This window comes from Marmota monax, unplaced genomic scaffold (assembly GCF_021218885.2).
Source record: "Marmota monax isolate L192 unplaced genomic scaffold, Marmota_monax_Labrador192_F-V1.1 WCK01_AAM20220418_F8-fsc00793, whole genome shotgun sequence".
Lineage (NCBI taxonomy): Eukaryota > Metazoa > Chordata > Mammalia > Rodentia > Sciuridae > Marmota > Marmota monax.
Genome location: NW_026694165.1, coordinates 44030 through 65511, shown reverse-complemented (window position 1 = coordinate 65511; position 21482 = coordinate 44030). Strand labels below are relative to the sequence as shown.

Sequence of the window (21482 nt, the reverse complement as noted above, 5' to 3'; positions counted from 1 at the left end):
CATTGGGCCCCACTGTCCATTTTTTGGCAATGGAGCCCGATGCTTTTCTCCACGATATCATGGGTAAACACCTGGTCCTTGTTCGTTTTTTGATAACGGAGTACCCTCTATGGTGGTTTGAGAACGGCATTCATTAGCCCAATGTCTCCCTCTATGGCATCATGGGCAAATACCCGGTATTCTACCCCTTTGATCATATCCAGTTTTGTTAAACCCTCCTCCTATGGGGCAACTCCTTCTAAAATGTCCTGTTTGTCCACAATTGTAGCATGTTTTTGGCCTGGTACCTAAAACCTGCTGTACTGCAGCTGCCAAGACTTGCCCTTGTTCATTAATGTCTCTACATAATTTAATATATGTGTTTAAATCTTCATGTTTCCATGGTCTAATGACCTCCCTGCACCATTTGTTTGCTTGCTCATAGGCTAGCTGTTTAATTAATGGCATTGCTTGTTCTATATCCCCAAAGATTCTGGTAGCTGTTTGTATAAGCCTATCTACAAATTCAACATAAGGTTCATTAGTTCCTTGTATTACATTAGATAATTGACCTTGTAAATTTCCATGCCCCTGTAAAGTTTTCCATGCCCTAACCCCAGCTGCAGCAATTTGTGAGTACACGGCAGGATCATATCCAATTTGTTGCTGCTGACCCTCATAAGGTCCCTTTCCTAACAACATATCTAGATTTCTCTGAGGATAATCTGAGACTAAATCAACAAGCACATACATATATTCTTTTTTTCTTTTTTCATGTGGTTTTTTTCAGTACTACAGTAGAGATCTTTACACATTAGCCTCTTCATTCTCAGTAGTGGAGATTGAACCCAAGTGTGCTATCTCACGGAGCTATATCCCCAGTCCTTTTCATTGTTTATTTTTAGATAGGAACTTGCTAAATTGCCCAGGCTGGCTTTGAACTTGTGATCCTCCTGCCTCAGCTTCCTCAGTAGCTGGGACTATACACAGGTGCCATCATGCCTGGAGATACATATATTCTTGATCAACTTCCTATTTCACAGACCCAAAATATAAACAAAGAGAAGGCTTTGGTGTCAAATATCATTTGGCAATAAGACATTATCCCTTTCAGATCACTGTTATATTATTCAGAGTATTAAGTCATTTTCTAATCAGAAACTTATAGCATGAGTAGACAGAACTTCTAAAGGCCTCATTTAGTTCTAAAGAATAGTTGAAACAGTGAAAACCATTTGGAAAAGTACACAAGCTATGCTATTACATAAAGATGGAAATCTGTACTAGGCTGAATTTGCAATTAATATTCCTTTTTGGCACTGGAAAAGAAAAACATGAATCCCAATTCCTTCCAGAGTAAAACTTAGATCTCTTCAGGATGGCTTACATTTTATCAACTTATATATACACTTCTATTTCTTCTTATACCATAGGTACTATTCTAGGTGATGAGAATGCAGAGAGATAAAATATTTCCAACCCGCAAGTGATTTAAGATTCAGTTAATTAACCACATATATACATTTGGCATTCAGATGCCAAAAAAGGAAAAACATAAGGGCTGAAATTAGGAAGACTTTAAGGAAATGGGACTCAAGCTGAGTGTTGAACAAACCAAGACTTACACAGAGACCAAGTGAAGTACACTCTAGGCTGGAGTAGTAGCAGAAGTAAAGGTGTGACTACAGGGCATCTTCCTGTAGGAAAAAAAAAAAAATGCTTTAAGATGATCCACAGGAAATGGATGGCATTAGAGCAGATTATGCTAAGTGAAGCTAGCCAATCCCTAAAAAACAAATGCCAAATGTCTTCTTTGATATAAGGAGAGTAACTAAGAACAGAGTAGGGATGAAGAGCAAGAGAAGAAGATTAACATTAAACAGTGATGAGAGGTGGGAGGGAAAGGGAGAGAGAAGGGAAATTACATGGAAATGGAAGGAGACCCTCAGGGTTATACAAAAGTACATACAAGAGGAAGTGAGGGGAAAGGGAAAAATAATACAAGGGGGAGAAATGAATGACAGTAGAGGGGGTAGAGAGAGAAGAGGGGAGGGGAGGGGGGATAGTAGAGGATAGGAAAGGCAGCAGAACACAACAGACACTAGTATGGCAATATGTAAATCGATGGATGTGTAACTGATGCGATTCTGCAATCTGTATATGGGGTAAAAATGGGAGTTCATAACCCACTTGAATCAAAGTGTGAAATATGATATATCAAGAAATTTGTAATGTTTTGAACAACCAACAATAAAAAATTTTAAAAAAAAAGAATATTTGCTATAACACTGAACTTCTATGTACATATATGAACATACCATAGTGAATCTCAATGATGAATCCTCAAGACTGGGATCCTAATTGAATAAGATATATTCCATGTTTGTATAAATATATCAAAATAGATTTTGCTATCATGAATAACTGAAAGGAACCAATAAAAAATAGGAAAAAAATAAAACAAAAATAAAAATGATTGGTGAGTTAAAAAAAAAAGAATATTTGCTGCAATATTTTTAAAAGCAAAGAGTAACCGAATATTCAACAATTAAAGACTAATTATATGATTATGATACCTTCATATAATAAAATTTTATCAATGAAGAATGACTTGCAAAATATATTAAGGGGAAAAAAGCATATTTTTTAACAGTGATTAATATTATATCATGTGTTATTATGTGTTAACTTGGCTAGACTTTGGTACCTAGTTTTTTAAACACTCATTTCGATGTTGCTGTGAAGATACTTTGCAGATGTAATTAATATTCATAATCAGTTGACTTTAATAAAATACATTACTCTTCCAAAAAAAAAAAAAAAATGATCCACAGGACCTCTTTTGAAAGAGAATGCAGTGGGCCAAATGATGGCCTTAAAGACATGTGAACATCCTGACCCCTGGGATCTGAATGGCAAAAGATGTGACCCCATTTGGGATCTTAAAAGCAAGGAGCTTATCCTGGGTTGTTATTTTGCCATAAACACAACTACATAAGCTTTTATGCAAGAAGCAAAGGAACTTTTGAGACAGACACAAAGAAAAAGGCAACATAAAGATAGCAGATAAAGATTGGAAAACAATCCATGATGTCTACATGGAAGATTATGAAATTATAAGCAAAACTAGAAATGCAATTATCACAAAGATGTTTCGTCGATTTCCTTACACTTTTAAAGAGATGTATGACTCATATTTAAGCACCATTTTCCTAAAGGACACAACTCATCAAGTCATGAGGTAAGATTTAATTAAGAGGACACAAAATCATTGTAACTGTCAAAATCCATTAGTCATGGCAATCAGAATACTAAAAGCACAGATAAATGAAAACTAAAGGTAAACTTCTACCCTCTACTTCAGAAAAGTCTTTAAACAGTAACTTGGCTCAACAGAAAAGTAGACTAATTTATGTCCCAGTTCTTATCATCTTGCTAACTGTTCTATGTAAACAGGGCTAATAAAGACATGCAATCTCTTGTAAAAGAGTACAGAGTAGCTATTGATGGTTTCAGCATAAAGTCTGGTTCCTTTAAAGAACTTCATAGCAGTATCATCCCCACACCACACCTCCACAGGGCCAGATACTACAGTAGACATCTTTACATATTAGCCTCTTCATTCTCATTCTCACAATATTCTCTAAGGTAGATACTATTCTCATTCTTTTTTATTTTTGAGATAAGGAAATTGAGCCTCAGAGAAGTTAAGCAAATTACCCAAGGCCACAACATATGTCCTAGGCATACATATAAAATCCAGACCTACCTCCTGCAGCCCAATGGTTATTCGAATATATCATACTGCTATCATCATTTTTCCAAACTTTAAATCATGTCAATTCCAACCTGGCTTTCATTGTGGAAATTTTTAACCTATACACAGCTTAAACACTAGACCCCTCACACTTTTACACTAACCCTTTTATTTTGAAACCACCAAAATATACTATTTCATTCTCTAAACTTTAAAATCACCCCTTGCAAAAAAGATCCACCTGACAAATTCCTTCTGAGCCCATCACTTTGCCATCCCTATAATGTGATGGAGTACAACTTAAGGCCAGAAAAATTTTTGTTTAAATACTAACTTTACCTAAATTAACTGTGTAATGTTCAATAAGTCACAAAACTTACCAAAAGCACCCAATGATAAAATATTAGACTTTAAATTAAAAGACTGAAACCTGTCAGTCTGCTACTAAACACAGATTATAGAAAAACTTTTCTTGGCCAACAATATTATTTTCTTAACCAAATAAACAAGGCTGGAGATGTAGCTCAGTGGTAAAATGCCCCTGGGTTAAATCCCTAGTTTAAACAATCATGTTTATTTTTTAATAATAATAATAAAAAGATTTTACATGATTAATGTGAGCATTAGTTACACCATTTTACTTAGTTTTCAAATAGTCATTTCCCCGATTAGAAAGTTCAGAATGAGGATTCATAAAATTATATAACTTCAGAACTGCAAAGACCCATACAGATTACCTAACACATTCTTGTATCATGACATAAATGGAAAAACTGAAATCAAATTGCTCAAGTTATTTACTCAAAGTTTTAGTATAAGCTAGGTTTGGTGACACATACCAGTAATCCCAGAGACTCAGGAGGCTGAGGCGCTGGGTTTCTGTTCTCGAGACTAAAAGGCTCAGGGGTTACTCCAGTTAAACTGGGCTAACTGGGCTGCATGAAATAGCTACACAGGAGACACAAATACCTTTTTCTTTGGGGTCGCTGTGACGGCTCCTCTGACCTTAATGGTCCGCAGAAAGAGAGAGAGCGAGAGCACTCGCTGACCCCTTTTATTGAGGGAAGCTATTCAAATGAGGCAAGGGGTCAAGTTTCAGGGGGCTGAGTATCTTCATGATGTCCACTGTCAACAGGTTGACTGACACCTGGGTAGGCCACACCCAAGGGCACAGTAAGAGAAGGGGACACACACAAGGCACTTCCATGGAAGACTCTATCCTAAATAGGGCAAGGGGTTATATTACAAAGGAACAGATGAGCGTAGCATCACCCATGGGGCTGTAACAAGATACACCCATGCACAAGACACTGACCCTCAAACCCAAGAAGGGGGGTGGGGAAGCTCTGGCACATTTCTGCAACTGAGCGCCTCAGCACCCAGCCAGGGAGTGTACTCAGTCATGTGTAAAGTTGGTCTCCCACAGTGAGGCAGAATGATCTCAAGTTTGAAGCACACTTCAGCAACATAGTGAGGCCCTAAACAACTTAGTGAAACCCTGTTTCCAAAAATATACAAATTAAAAGGGCTGGGAATTGGCTCGGTGGTAAAGCCCCCTTAAGTTCAATACCCAGTACCAAAAAAAGTTTCCTAGTATAAGTCAGCACAAAACAATTGAAATTGACAAACATTACCAAAATATTTTTTAAGACCCTATATAAGAATTACAAAGAGAAACAAGTCAACTGTCCCTACCACTCTAATATACAAGTTAGTAAAGGCACAGAAATATAAACACACACATACATGTAGCAACAAGGCACACATGCTAAGAGAAAGGAAAAATTAATTTCTCCAGTTCTAGAAAGATTTGAGAAAACTTTCTGAAGGGGAAATATCTGAACAGGGATTTGAGTAATGAGTAGGCCTGCTGTTATAGGCAAGACGCGAGAGCACAGCATGAAAAACCAAGAAGCAAGTCGATGAACAGAATATTCAGAAAACAGCATAGTTGGGGGGCAGAGTAACAGAAGTAATCTAAGAAAGCAAAGTGTGGCAAATCCCAAGAGCCAGTGCTTCTTATTCGCCTTTTTTAGCTTACCTCTTCATCCACCTAGGACTCATGAGCCTAGGACACAGTTAAATATAATAAAAACTTAATAATAACTTGTAATGACAATATTAATGGCAGCTGAGACTTAGGGTGGGATTATTACATGCACTGTACTAAACAATTCATAAGCACTATCTCCTTTAATCCTCATTTAAAAATATTACAAGGGCTGTGGGTGTAGTTCAGCGGTGGAGAGCTTGCCTAGCATTCCAATGGCCCTAGGTTCAGGCAAGGGAAAAATAAAATGTATGCAATAGGTGATAACATCACTCATATCACATAAGAGATAATTGACACAAAGAATAAGTAACTTTTTTCCTAAATCACACAGTTAATAGGTGGATTCATACCCAATTCATACCCAATTCATCTGTCTCCAGAACCTATGAACTAATAAACGTGAAAAAACATGAACCAATCAGAAAATTTACAATCAAATTATCCATCTCCAATATCAATACTGTACTGCAGAAGAGACAAGCAGAAGAGGACAGGATTCTTCCCAGCTCCCAATTCCATGACATTTCCTCACTTTTAAAGAACATTTTTGTCCTGAGGTTACAGAATGCTCTGCGGAGTACAGTACAAAGCTTCAAAACTTCCCATAAGGGAGTGGCCTTGGGAAAGTGGTCACGTTTGAAAGCTTCAATTTTTTTCTCCAAAAAAATGGGTAAAGCTGTACCTACTATGTATGCAGAAAGTTAGGAGGAAGTGATAATGCATCCAACGCGTCACAACAAGTCCGGTACCCTGCAAGCCAAGACTGTCCACAACAGAGCTCCCGCCCACGTAAGCAAGTGACCAGAGAGGTAAGCAAAAAGGTTAGTCTCTCCCATAGGTAAGGGGGGAGAATGACATGGCGTTCAGAAAGACCCAGGCGGCCGCTAAAAACACACATTTAGAACAGCCGGGGGCTACGGTGGAAAAACGGGGTGACAGGGCAGACTCAGGCCGTCTAGTTCACCTCTGTGGCCGGACAGCCTAAAGCACAGACTGACCCAGAAGCAGACACTGACTAGTCAGGTGGCTGTGAGCCCCAATGAAACGCCAAGGCGATAGACTTACCCCAAGGCCAGCTTCCCCCGGCTCCTCAGGCTCTGTATCCATGATGCACCTGCAACATTAATACAAACTGTCAACTCGCACTCCCCTATTAACCCTTCTCCTGCCCCTGAACCACTAAGCAATTCTTACCAAAGTCTGCAAGGACCGCCGCCGCCATCTTTCCCCTCCCCTGGCGAAAGCCTCCGAGTTCAAAGGCCAGCGAGGCAAGGCGCATGCGCGATACTCAGGATTGCCCCCCCCCTCACCCGGAAGCAGTGTTGCCATGGAGACAGCAAAGACGCGGCCCAGGTTTAAAGTATAGCCAGGCCAGCCTGACTTGAAATTGAATGACTTAATAAAGACCGAAAGCTAACGGGGCACGGTGGCGCAAGCCTATAATCCCAATGACCGAGGCAGGAGGATCGCAAGTTCACAAGCCAGCCTCAACAACTTAGCGAAATCCTTATAACTTAAAGAGATCCTGCCTCAAAATAAAAATGGTTCGGGTTGTAGAACAGTGGTAAAGCGTCCCTGGGCTTTACCTTCAGAGCCAAAAAAAAAAAAAAAAACCGAAAAATGGTGGATTTGTAGAAATTCACCGGTATTCAGAAAAATCATGAAGCCTCATCTCACAAGTGGTCTGAAAGGAGTAAGGGTGCAGAGTCCCCGAAATAGACCTGAGTTTTCTTGTCAGAAATAACTCCCTGTGGCACAAGTTTGTAAAGGTCATTGGAAGTTGTGTAAAGCCTTTTAAAAGAACAGATACCTGAAATACGACGTATGATCTTCTAACCCCTACATCCAAGAGATGTAGAACAGTGGTAAAGATATTTATTGCCAGATATTTATTACCGCCAATGTGCCTGGCCGCCGCTTCACTAAACCTCGTGTATTCATCTCAGCAATCCAACAAGGCAAGGATTAACATCTTCAAATGGGAAACATACTCTGGATAGGTTAAAGTCTCGCCTAAGCACTGGCAAAGCCAGTGATCAATGTAGGGTTCTGGGCCTCCAAAGTTAGTGCCCCTAGACATCCCAATACATTTGACATCTCTATTCTGAGGATAGGTATTTCAGGTTTCTGTTTGCCACCAGGTACCCAGTGCGAACAAGCAATAAACAACACAGTTGTGGAACACAATATGAGCGTTTTGGCATGTTTGAGTTGGAAGGAGTTCCATTCTTTTTCCTCCACAGAATTTAACCGCATACAATTCCCTTCAGAGTTGGCGCACAATCAAGCAAACCAAAAGAGGCACTCCATTCCTCTTTAATCTTTGAATACCAAAATCCCAGGATCAGGATTCCGACCCAGCTGCAAAAACTATTCCTTCCCTTTCTGATTTCTGACCCATATTTTAATTTTTCGTTGACTACATTCTTACAGATGTCTTTAAAATATGTCTGGAACTAGCAAGGTACCCTCGCATGGGCCAGTGATCGCACAGGGCCAAAGAATAAAGCGGCAGTGGGCGGAGGTGGCTCCAACAGTCTAAACCGTTAATTAAATGGTTTGCTGTGGGAAGTGAAAATAGTTAACGTCAGGGCTGAGCTTAGGCAGGACAGAACCCTCCAACCGGATTGGGCGTACTGTTGCCTTCCTGGAGGCTGGGAGGAGCAGCGCAGTGAGCGAGGCGCGGCCCCGCCCTTCCCAGCCCAGAGGTAGCGGGAAAGGAGCGCGTGATGCTGTGTGGACCTCTGCGCGCGCCATAGCGGAGGCCCCCAGGAGGCGGGGCTTGAAGTAGACCCCGCCCCCTTCCCGGCTGCGGCGTGGAGCTGCTAAAGATCCATCCTTGTAGCTGCTTCCTTCTGCCTCTGCTGCCGGTGATTATGGGGGCAGGAACCGCGGACGCTGCCGCCCTCTCCTAACTGGTACTGCACCCGCTGCAGCGATGCAGTGCCCGGGGGCCTCTTCGGTTTCGCGGCCCGGACCTCCGTCTTCCTTGTGCGCGTGGGCCCGGGAGCAGGCACGACCCCGGGGACTCCCGCGTTTCGAGGTAACTCCCCCCACTTCTGGGCCGCAGCCCTCCTGCTCTCCCCCGGAACGCCGGCTGATCGTCTCCAGTCACCCCTTTTCCTATAGTTCCAGATAGTCTGCGACTGCGGCAGAGAGAAGGGGTCTGCCCAAAGTCACTAAGATGAGTCGCGATGAGTCTCCAAGAATGATCCCCACCACGCTGTGGCCGAGCGGTCCCGCCTCCCGACGCTCGCACGTGGGACCGCTAGCTTACTGAAGTTAGCAGTGTCCAGACCCAGGCATTTAAGATGTCTTGGCTTGCCTCCCCGACCCAAGTGCACGCTGGTCCCCTGGGAGCCTTCCAGGAGTTGGGGACTGCTTGCAGCTGCAGCCCCTATACAAGATCCTGCAAAATTATGTGACACTCTTGGTTCCGTGTGATAAATGGGTAGAGTCAGATGCTTTCAGCTCCAAACTAGGTTTTGATTATGCTTTAGAATATGACATGCCAGATATTTATTCCATTTCAAACTACCTGTAGCCAGACTGAAGTTGAATGGCTTTTATATTTCTTATTTTGAGTTGCCCCCCAGCCTGTGAACTAAGCACAGCAAGGGATATCAACATTATTTTACAGTTGAGAATATTGAGGTTCAAAGGGAAAAAATGACTTGTCTGAAGAGCCAGTACAAGCACCTAGGATTCTGGTTATAAGTCTGTGGGTATTTTTATTATACATAGATTAAGTAACTCCAAAGCATTTGCTAACTTATCATCCAACAACAGGATGATTCTGTCTGGAATTTGGGATAGCAGTTTAATTAACCTAAAGTGTAATTTTACCGGAAGTCATAGGAGAGTTGGTGGGACACACTGAAAGAGTCTCTGGCTTCACGTTTTCTCATCACCCTGGTCAGTACAACCTCTGTGCCACCAGCTCCGATGATGGGACTGTGAAAATCTGGGATGTAGAGACAAAAACAGTTGTGACAGAACATGCACTCCATCAGGTACCATGGCTTGCTGATTTCTCATAATGTTTTTTATGTATATTTTGGGAGTTCTTTTGTTTCAAATAGTCTTGGTAACTTCTTATTGCAGGGTAACTTATGAATGTACTCATTAATTAAATAAGAAACCCTATATTGTAAGTTGTCTCAAAACTTTTTTAAAGAGGCTGCGTATTTTGTTTATAAATCAGAAGTTAGCAAACTACTGTGCCACCTGTTTTTGCAAAGAACTATTAGAATACAGCCACATTTAAATCCTTTCTATGGCTGCTTTCATACAGCAAAATTCTGTTGCAAAGGAGACAATAAGACTCGTGAAGTCTAAAATATTCAGTAGTTGGTTGTGCATTTAAAATAGACACCTGGTATAAACTATAAATGAGTGACTGAAACTCATTTCTAAAACAGATGATTACATGATGTACCTGCCTTTTAAGAGAACAAAGGAAAGGAAAAGACCTGCTTAAACTTTGTAAGAACTTTACATTGAAGGAAGGAAAAAAATTAATGATTCTTTAATTCCCTAGTAGTCCAAATTTTTCTACAGTTAATATAGTGTTGCTAAACAGGCAGCATTAATAAGTATTTATGAAGTACCTATATCATGCTTAATATTATGCTTATTTGTGAAACAGGTTAAAAATAAGTAAAAATTGGGCATTGACAAATCAGAAACAAATATTTTGTTGTTGTTGTTTTGAAGCATACAATATCAGCATTGCATTGGTCTCCTCGAGTAAAGGACTTAATAGTATCTGGGGATGAAAAAGGAATCGTTTTCTGTTATTGGTTTAACAGACATGACAGCCAGCACCTCTTTATAGAACCCAGGACAATTTTCTGTCTTGCTTGTTCACCTCATCATGAAGATTTGGTTGCCATTGGGTAAGTGCTCTGCCATCTGTATGGATAGTTTACTTTGTTTTTGCTCATATTTTTCATTTGCATTACCTTCTCCAATGCCTTTACTCCTCGAATACAGATGTTAACTGCTCCCCTGAGCCCTTGGGATCATTTATTCCTTTGATCTCTAAGTCTTTCTATCTCTCTCCCTCCCTCCTTGTTTTCTTCTTTTCTGCTGTACTCTGCTTTCCTTGTTCTTCTTATCTGATTTTTCCAGTCAACCTTCAAATGTTAGAAATGTCCTCTTTCACTTTTTTCTCACTATCTTTTATGATTCCCAGAGGACTGCTGTCTCTGGTTCCAGTCATTCCCATTAGGTTGGGGAAGTGATGTGGCCTTGGGATCTGTGTTCTTCCTGATCACTGAGGTTGTTCCACATGAGCTGCCTGAGTGGGCATCCCCTTCCCTCTCCAGTCCATGTACTTCTCACACAAAGATATTTATTCCCTCCATTTTGAAGATTTCACATAAGTATTTCCACTAGTATGTTAGAGATGAAAGTCTGAGGGAAGTGGATGTGAGAGACTTGTTTTGGGGTAGGATAAATTAATGGAAATAAATTTTTCTCCAAGTGTGAGAAATTTTATTTCTATTAACTTATCCTAACACACTTGTAAAAGTGTGCACGGATATGAAGGCAGAGAGGAGGTATGGGATCAAGAGAGTATTAAATGAAAGATACAAGGACATGTTGCCATAATGGGGCGGGGATGCAGCTTATTGAGGGTAAACTGATAAATACAGAAGATTGTTATGGAAAAGTTGAGATTGGATTTAGATAACAAGTAGAATAAAAAACAGTTGAAAATATGGAAATAAGCTGAGTGTGGTAATACATGCATTCCAGAGACTTGGGAGGATAAGGCAGGAAGATATCAAGTCGGAGCCAGCCTCAGCAACTTAGTGAGGCCCCATCTCAATGTAAAAAGGGCTGGAGAGGTAGTTAGTGATAGAGCGCCCCTTGGTTCAGTCTTCGGTACTGAAAGAGAAAATGAATATGGAAATAATTACAGGTAGGTTTGGAAGTAGAGAATATTCCATTCTGTGGCTTCAGATTTTCTCTGTGAAGCATAAATGAAAGAGGTAGAGTCAAGTTCAGGGTCAAGAAGAAGGCATGAACACTCCAAAAAACAGGAAAATGAACTTAGGGAAATTGGTGGTTCAGTGTTCACTGCTGAGTGGCGAAGCTAAGGAACCATGGTCATGAATTTAAATTAGTCAAATCGATTGAAAAAGGAGATCTTTGTATTCAACAAGGTTTGGGGTTTTGTGGAATAAATAACCCTGAGGGAGAGAAGAAAGGGAGATTGTAGTGTTTTAAAGAGCAACTATAATTATGGATCCTGAAATCTGTTCTGCATGAAGGGAAGGGTAGGAAGATGGGTGAGGGCAAGTGGTTACGAAAATATCGGGGGTCTGTAGATGGGCAGTCTCAGGAAGTGGGAGCATTGTTGTAGTGAGGGTACTAGAGAGTGAGCAGAAAGGGTAGTAGTGTCCAGGGGTCAAAGAAACTTAAATCAAATAAACCTTGAAAAAAGCAGCAATTCTTAGAAGTAAAGTCTGTAAGGAGGAGGGAACTGCATCGTCAGGCACAGAAGATTGGCTCAGAAGCATTTGTTTATAGATGATCTTTAAGACATTATTCCCAGAAAGCTTAACTCAAGATTTCAAAACAGCTGGATCTCGTGACAGGTAGTATAACTTGATGATCTTCAAAGTCCAGGTAGTCAAAAGATTGATATATTCTTTGGGTTTTTTTGCTTGTTTTTTAATCTGCAGTGTTGTTTTTTCCCTGTAGAATTATCTGTTGTATAGGGAGTGTAAGTAGATATGGCCACTTTGGAAAGCAGTTTTGCACTATCTAGTAAAGCAATGGTGCACATATCTTACATTCTGGCAGTCCTATTTCTAGACATCACATGTGAAATTGTTATAGTACATTAGTAGCAGCTTTTATGTTTGTAATGGCAGAAAAAATGGAAACCCTTCAAAAGGACTCTGAGTGAGTAAACTGTGATGTAGTCCATATAATACAGGATTCATACATACAATAGTGTGAATGACTGACCACGAACTAGAATTACATGTATCAACATGGATGATTCAGAAACAGAATGAGTGGAAAAAGCAAGCTCAAAAAAAAAAATTAGTAAATAAACCTGCATGATACCTTTACTAGGAGGTTTTTTAGATATACAGACTACTTCTCTTTTATATTTAAAAATATATACCCAAAAAAGGCTAGCAAAGTTAAGAAATAGTGATTTATCTCTGGGAAGGGGAAAAAGAGGTTTGATCTATGTGGTAAAGCAAAGTATTTCAGATGTTTTGGTAATTATTTTTTTCTTATGCTAGGTGGTAGATATTCTGTTATGTGTCTGAAATAATTCATCATATTTTTAAAGCTCTTAGAATGTCTCTGTTTTTTTCTAGATTCATAAAATGGCAACCATGGAACATACAGATCTAGAATATTGAGTGCTTTGGCTTTTCAGTTTCCAGTTAGAAAAGTAGTGTCATTTATGAAAAGGAAACTTTTCAGAGAACTAGAATAAATTCATCTCTAATTTAGAGGAGTTGCTGGACTTCTATCAGAACTGGAACTCCTGTCAGTTCCCTTAGAATAAAAGTATGCTCCACTGCTGGAACTTTTGAAAGGCAACATGGAGAAGGGTGTTAACAAAACTAGGAAGCATCAAACACTTAGGAAAAACAACAGAAGTATTTCTTGTTATTTCTCCTTCTCCCCTACCCCAAATGCACCTACATAACTTTTAGAAGTTCACAGTGATAAATCCTAAGCAAGAATATTTACTAGAGAGACTGTCTTCATTTTTCACTAATATTTCTAACTCTTGTTAGCTATAAGGATGGCATAGTGGTTATAATTGACATCAGTAAGAAAGGAGAAGTTATTCACAGGCTTCGAGGCCACGATGATGAAATCCACTCCATAGCCTGGTGTCCCCTGCCTGGTGAAGACTGTTTATCCATAAACCAAGAGGAAAATTCAGGTAGAGATGAATGAAAGGAGAGTATTCTTTAGACCTAAAAAACAAAGTAGGTAGACTTGGGTTGTCTGAATTACATTTAAAACTTGAGATTTCACATACCAGACCTATGAAAAGTGATCGCTAAGTTTTGGGAACCCTTGGAAACTAATTTTTCTTTCACAAGTACATGTTTAATGCAAAATAAAAACAAAATTACCCTCTTTCTTTTAGAAGAGCCTGAAATCCCCAATGGGAAACTTATAGCTCAAACTCCAGTAACAAAAGGCTGTTACTTAGCGACTGGAAGCAAAGACCAGACCATTCAAATCTGGAGCTGCTCTCGAGGCCAAGGTAAAATTGATGTTGGATGTTTCTTTTGTAATATAAGCTATGTTGATCCAGTGAAATTAGCTGTTCTTTTGTTCTGTCTTCTTGTTCTGAGAGTGCCTCATCTGTCCGAAATTTGTTTTTTACTTTCCTGTATATAAAAATCGCTGCCCTGGTTTAGCCTGTGCTAAAACTTTGTACTCTGAATTTTTTTGAGTGTTAGAGTTTATGATGCATTCTAAGAGAAGGCAGGGACCCCTGTTTTATAGAAGGGTCACTATTTGCCACTGAGAGAAAGACAAATTTGAGGACATGAATGTTGGTACTTGGCAAGACCTGAGGCAAAGGAAAGAAAAAGATCTCTACTGTATAAATGCAGAATAAATAACATATTCTGGGAATATGGCTTAGTGGTAGAGAGGTTACGTAGCTTGTGTAAGACCCTGAGTTTGATCCCTGGTACCACCCAAATAATTAAATAAATAAGAGTGTGTGTGTGTGTGTGTGTGTGTGTATTTCCAGCATAGTTATGTGTGTGTGTGTGTATTTCCAGCATAGATATGTGTGTGTGTGTATTTCCAGCATAGATATGTGTTTACATACAAACACTCACTTTGTCCAAAGAAGCTAAAAATCCACATGTGGGCATCTGGATGGGAATCCCTCCAGCAGGGTAACCTCTAAACTTACAGCTGTGTAATACAGTGGCCTTCAGTTCTGATTGTGCAGCAGAATCAGCTGGAGAGTTTTGGAAAAATATAGGCTCCTAGACCCCACTTCAAATCTACTGAATCAGAATCTAGATGCTGGACCCTGACACATGTATTTTTTAAAACTATACCTGTGGTTCTAACACCCAGTACAGATTAGGAACCACCAGCTTAGTGCTGACAGAGATGCTCCCCTGTCACAATGTGTTGTCTGCCAAAGGGGTTTATGACCAACAGGAGGAGGATTCCATGCTCTCTGTCCATCCAGCTCTGAATTTGGGTTGCATTACCACTTTGAGTTCTCAGTTCTAATTGGGAGCTCATTTTTCCAGACCAAAAGAAATATTCTTAATGTGTTTGGGTTGCCAAGACAGCCTGAAGATCTTGCTTGACCTAAAGGTAGATGAGCAGGTATTAATCACCATGTATAATGTTTCCATGGGAAAATAGTATATTCATTGTCAGTAACTAACAAACCTTTAAATCGCAGATCATGTATTGTCTTTAAGTTGATGGTTTCAGTGTCTTTCGTGCTCACTGGCCATTTCACCTACAGGAGTGATGATTTTGAAACTACCTTTTCTGAAGAGAAGAGGAGGGGGTGTAGACCCAACCGTCAAAGAGCGCCTATGGTTGACACTCTACTGGCCCAGGGATCAGCCAACGCAGCTGGTGTCCAGTTGTTTTGGGTAAGTCTGCTTTGGTCATACCTTTTCTGATAAATTTTGTTTTCCTGTGTGGCCTCAAGATTCCTAGGCTTCTCATTAGAGACACAGAAGATGGGTCTCACACACACAAGTGGCCCATTATGACCCAAGTATTGACTTGTGTTATGATGGGCCAGTTGAAATGTAAAAATCATGAGACCTGTGCTGTCTGCAAACAAAATTGTTTAAAACACACACACACACACACACACACACACACACACACAATAAGCCTGGAGTTAAAGAGTATCTGACTCTGAAGTCAGACACATCTGAATTTCAGAATCAACCTGCTGCTTACCTGCCTTATGTGTGCAAGAGGCATAGAGGGTGATACTATTTTTTGTCCCATAGCATGGCTGTGACCACTCAGTAACAAAACTGATTGAGCACTTTCCATGGGAAAATACAAACCATTTTTCCTCTGTTTTCACACCACAATTATCAATCCAGAAGACTTCTGAGACTCCAAAAGGCGTGGGGATTTCTCCTGCCGAGCAAGCAAGTGATTAATTCTGCAGCTAGGTATCTTCCACTTCAGTTCTGGCAGAATGTCATGCCCCGCAGTTGAGCCCCTGGAATGCTCCCAGGGGACCAGCATGCACTTTGGGTGGGAGAGGCAAGCCATAGACATTTTAAATGCGTAGTTGCTGAAGATGATAAATTAATTTAGTAGACAAGTTCTTTCCTTTAAATGAGGTGATACAGGTAAAACACATAGAGTCCTTCCAAAATATTAACCACGACCCTACTTTCCACCAATATCCAAAAAAAGAGATTGTTTCTTGAGCTTTGAAGCTATTCAGATTATAATGGTATTTTATAATTAAAGCTGGTAGAGAACTCTGTTCAAAAGTTAGTCTAGAACATTTACATATTTCAAAGAAGAATGAAAGCATGCATAATAAAACACCCCTCCTACTTCTCGTCCATGTTACTTGCTTCTCTTTCTGTAGGCATTCATGATTTTCTGTGTTCTCCAAGAAATATTTTGTGAATATGGCAGAAAATGCAGCTTTTCTGTCCATAAAGGTGTGAATCAAGATCACAAACAAGGTTAAAAGAAAAGTAAAACTACTTTTATTCAGGTGCAAAACAGATTTGCAAATTGGAAATGCATGGGTTTGTACTTTCTAACAAGAAGTGGGTACCTGCCACTTAGCATTGTCTGGGGGATTGAAGCAGGTCTAGCAGTTGGAAACTGTCACAGAGCAGGGTTGTCATAAATGTTACCAGTCCTTTGGAATGTTCAAGTCAAGAGGCAAATAGGCAGTCAAGTATTTTCCCTCTGGCAGATTCGGTTTGTGACATTTCTGCATGGCAGCGAATCTCTTAAGGCTCAGAAAAGGAAGATGGCTCTCTTTTTGACCCTTCTGCAGCCATGTTGATTTTTATTTTATCAAAGGACCAATAATAATTATTTTACAACTGTGGACTCAGACTCTGACTCAATAATCCTTGCTTTAGATTGCTTGTGTTCTTCTTCACAGGGGTGAACTGCTGCTTTGGGATCTCACTCAGTCTTGGAGACGGAAATATACCCTCTTTAGCACTTCATCAGAAGGACAGAATCATTCCAGAATCGTGTTTAATTTATGTCCTTTGCAAACTGAGGACGACAAGCAGCTGCTTCTTTCCACATCAATGGATAGAGATGTAAGAACTGCTTAGATTTCATCAGCTTTGTAAAATAGGGATTTGCAATCTGGGTGGGATTAGAAAGTCTCGGTCTTCATACCGCCTCCCTACTTAAAGTTTTAGAGGTGCTATTGCCAGTTGGCACTCTATATATCAGCAGTGCACAGAGAGGAGAAATGTGAGGAACCACCAAGATGCTTTTCTGCTAAAGTGTTTATGATAAAGATGAGCAGAAGTGTCCTCAGAAGGGCACATAAGATCATCATGCTTTGACTTATCCCCATCTGTAGTTTAAGAAGCAGAATCATCTGCTCGTGGTGAAATCTCTCTGAGGGAGAATTGGCTGTATTTAGAGCCCATGACCTTGCTGTTCTGCTTCTAAGCTGGGCTCATAAACTTCATTTTCTCTCAAGTCTCTCTATTTAGGTAATAACTAAAAACTTTCTACTCCTAGAATGTAAGCCATTTTGCTTTTTAGATTGTAACTCCCATCTTTCCACATGCTGAAGAAGTGTTCCTCCTTATTTAGTTTGCTGAATGAGGAGATTACCAGGAATGGAAAGACCACTGACCTCTGGGAAATGGGAGGTCTGGGTTCTGGTTTATTCTAGACCCTGAATTCACTGGACATCTCTGGGAATAAATATATTCCAAGATCTTGTTGAGCTGTGTGATTATTGCTGATTTTTTTCCCCTAAGAGATGCTTTTTCCAGTTCCTACTGAATGGTTAAATTACATTGTCCTTGCTCACTAGAATATTGGAGTCTTTTTCCTATTTCTGTGCTTTTTTGAAATATTTAGGCCCTAACTTTTAATCTTTCCAGGTAAAATGTTGGGACCTGGCCACACTGGAGTGCTGCTGGACCCTGCCTTCCCTCGGTGGGTTTGCCTACAGCCTAGCTTTCTCTCCTGTGGATGTGGGCTGTTTGGCTATAGGCGTTGGGGATGGCATGATCCGTGTGTGGAACACTCTCTCCATAAAGAACAACTATGATGTGAAAAACTTTTGGCAGGGTGTCAAGTCCAAGGTTACAGCGGTAAGGATACTTTCTTTGAATTTTTTTTTTTTTTAAGAATATCCACTCATTTAAGTGAACTCTGTTATAAATCAAAAGTTGTTTAAAGGTATTTTTGATGAAGTTTGAAACTAGGAAAGCAGAATCCTCCAAACAAACTCACCATCCCTAGATTCAGAGTTTGAAATTATTAAGGCTTTGTTTTACTTGTCATGTTTCTAACAGAAATAAATTGATTAAAAACAACCTAAATATGTATTTATGGGAGATTATTATTATAATATAACTACATATTAGAATGGTATCAAATTACTAAAAATAGTAGTGAGGTTTTTTTAACTATGGAAGGATGTTAATCATTTATAAAAATTATAAAATGGAATGCAGGGTAGAAAACATGTTTTGATTTTTTGTTTTCTCTAAAATGATACCTCTGTGTTGGCTATTTAGTCTAAACCCAATAAATATGGGTGATTTTAAAAGAACACTAAATAACGAAGTGTAGAAACTAGACTTTCTTTTCTACAATACCCTCTACTCCATGCCCCCATTACCATGACCCAGAGAAATAGTCTTGACAATTTGAGATACATCATTCCAAATTTATTAATTATTAATTAAACTGTATTTTCTAAATTGTTTTAGAATCTTTTTCTTCTTTTTATAGTGCCAGGGATAGGTTTCTATGCATGCTAAGCAAGCATTCTATCACTGAGCTGAATTCCCAGCCCCTATTCTAGAATCTTTTACCCTAGTCTACAATATGTCATGTTTTTTCTATCATAAGTATTTAAGTTTATTCACAAAAATGTCTGAAAAGAAAGATAACAAAATTGGCAATTAATTTTTGTTTTGCATGGTGAAATTACAGATGACTTTCACTTTGCTATTAATCCATCTTTTTTTTTTCTTTTAAACAATGAAAATTAAAAGAAATCAACAACAAGAAAGTCTCCCACTTGAATGCTTAGATGCTTAAGATTCCCATAACAGTGTGTCCCCTTTCTCATATATTTTCATTTGGAAACTCTTTTCTTGTAGCTGTGCTGGCACCCAAACAAGGAAGGTTGCTTAGCATTTGGAACTGATGATGGAAAAGTGGGATTGTATGACACCTACTCCAGCAAGTAAGCAATACTTGATTCTTGTTTGGCCAATTCACCAAAATGTCAGTGATGGATTTAATTTGAGTTTATACACGTAATGTACAAAAAATTCTAACTTGAAGAATGAGGTTCAGAACTCAGAATCTTATTTTTTTAATTTTTTTCAGGTGATATGATTCAGCCCATCTGATTTGGGGGAACCACTAACATAAATCATTTGCTTTTATTTTTACAAAAGTTTTCGTGCAGACATGAAAGTTGAAAGACAAGTAGAACATCTGTGCCTTATCTCAATTTTTAGCCATACCATTTATCTGTGTGTCTCTGTATTTATCTCATCTAAAACATGAAACAAAGTTTCAAACATAAAATTGTGATATTCCCCCTTCTCAAGAAACAAGGTCGCAGGTATCATGACACTCCTCTGCAGGATTTTTGGTTTTGATTTTTTTTTTTTTTTTAACCAGGGATTGAACCTAGGGGTGCTTGACAGTGTCTCACTGAGTTTCTTAGGGTCTCATTAAGTTGGTGAGGCTGGCTTTGAACTCTCGATCCTCCTGCCTCAGCCTCCTGAGCCACTAAGGATTACAGGCGTGTGAGGCAAGAAAGACCTCTACCACCAAGCTACAGCCCCAGCCCCTAGATAAATAGATTACTCCATATCTTGTACTTGTCTAGTTATTCCCTTATGGTGATTTCTAACTCATTTATGTATTCCTATCATCCCTATTACATTTGCTATCAACTGCAAGTCATAGCTAAGCAACCTTATCCATTTACAGTAGTCATTAGTCATAGGTGACTAGTCAGCACCAGAAAAGTGCTAAGTCCAAGTTGAGATGTGCTATAAGTGTAAAATATATTGAAGTATTAGTATTAGAAAAGAATACAAAATATCTCAAAAATATTTTAGTTTTAAATTACCTTTTAGCCTGGTACAGCGGCATACACCTGTAATCCCAGCAACTCAGGAGGCCAAGGCAGAAGGATTGCAAGTTCAAGCCAGCCTCAGCAACATAACAAGGCCTTAAGCAACTTAGTGAAACTCTGTCTCAAAGTAAAAAACAGGCTGGGGATGTAGCTCAGTGGTTAAGAGCCCCTGGGTTCAATCCCCAGTCCAAAAAAGAAAGAAAGCAGGAGATACGAGAAAAAGCATACCAAACTTGCCAGATGTATGGGAGTAATATTTTTTTTTTAATATTTACTTTTTAGTTGTAGTTGGGCACAATACCTTCATTTAATTCATTTATATGTGATGCTCAGGATCGAACCCAGGGCCTCGTGTGTGCTAGGCAAGTGCTATGGGAGTAACATTTTTATCTGGGTGAAATATGTTTAGGGCTTAATCATTTTGGTTATGATGGGATATTATTATGTTGTATGTTATTTAAATGTTTGCTTTTTTTATAGTTGAATATTTGGAGAAGAGTAATGCTCAATAGTTTTTCTATAATACAGCAACTAAATTTATAAATAGGGACTTTTGAGAAAAATATGGTGTATTTTTCACTGTGCCTTTTAGTTTAAATCTTTATTTGTTCTCCACCTCTCCTTACCCGCAAAGACCTCCCCAGATTTCTAGCACATATCATAAGAAGACTGTGTACACGTTAGCTTGGGGACCACCCGTACCCCCAATGTCACTTGGTAAGTGTCTGAGCCATTCTTAACAAATATAATTTCTTTTCTTCAATTTAATTCTAGGATATGAAAGTAAGAAAGAGTCATAAATGTTCTAGTGCAGTGACTGCTTGGTTGTCTGCTAGTCCTAGGGGTCCATGAAAGCAATAGTGGCAGGTTACAAATTAGAATTGCAGAAGAAAACATTTACCTATAAGCTTCTCCAGACTGCCCCCACAACTCTTAAGCATTACTGTCTTTAAACTGAACTTTTTCATTTTATGTAGTTTTCTCATGCTGGATCGTGGCCTTTGAGTACTACTTTTCACCCCTTTCCCACTTCTAGCCTCTCAGTCTTGTCTTTCCCATAAGTGATGGGTCTTTCATAATATCTTTTTGAGTGTATTCAACGAAAGTCTTTGATACACTTTCCTTAACTACAATGAAACAACTGTAAATTTCCATAGTAATCGCCTTACTGTGGAGAGGATAAATAGTATCATCAGAACTCAAGCAGCATTGGAATTATATTCTGTTCATCCAACAAGAGGATTACTATAATACTTAGAAAATCACTCCTTTGAAGATACCTCCTTATAGCTAGTCCTGGGAAATCCTGTAGCTTCATGTATTTAAATGCCCAAAGTAAAGTACTTATT

The 21482-nt window shown here is 39.3% G+C and overlaps 2 protein-coding genes across 2 annotated transcripts in view; one reads left to right on the top strand and one right to left on the bottom strand.

Annotated features, from left to right (window-relative positions):
• The window catches only part of LOC124107709 (large ribosomal subunit protein uL22m-like), a 47996-nt gene extending 40938 nt beyond the window's left edge, over nt 1-7058 (bottom strand). The window contains 2 exon segments of the mRNA XM_046465877.2: nt 6855-6903; nt 6984-7058. Of these exon segments, the coding sequence (XP_046321833.2) occupies nt 6855-6903; nt 6984-7011 (77 nt within the window). The 5' untranslated portion in view covers nt 7012-7058.
• A 1617-nt stretch (nt 7059-8675) lies between these two features.
• Nucleotides 8676-21482, top strand: part of LOC124107707 (gem-associated protein 5-like) — a 44194-nt gene continuing 31387 nt past the window's right edge. The window contains 10 exon segments of the mRNA XM_058585992.1: nt 8676-8832; nt 9642-9802; nt 10506-10687; nt 13568-13719; nt 13930-14049; nt 15292-15424; nt 16933-17098; nt 17906-18118; nt 19139-19224; nt 20768-20850. Coding sequence (XP_058441975.1) covers nt 15297-15424; nt 16933-17098; nt 17906-18118; nt 19139-19224; nt 20768-20850 — 676 coding nt within the window. The 5' untranslated portion in view covers nt 8676-8832; nt 9642-9802; nt 10506-10687; ... (1 more) ...; nt 13930-14049; nt 15292-15296.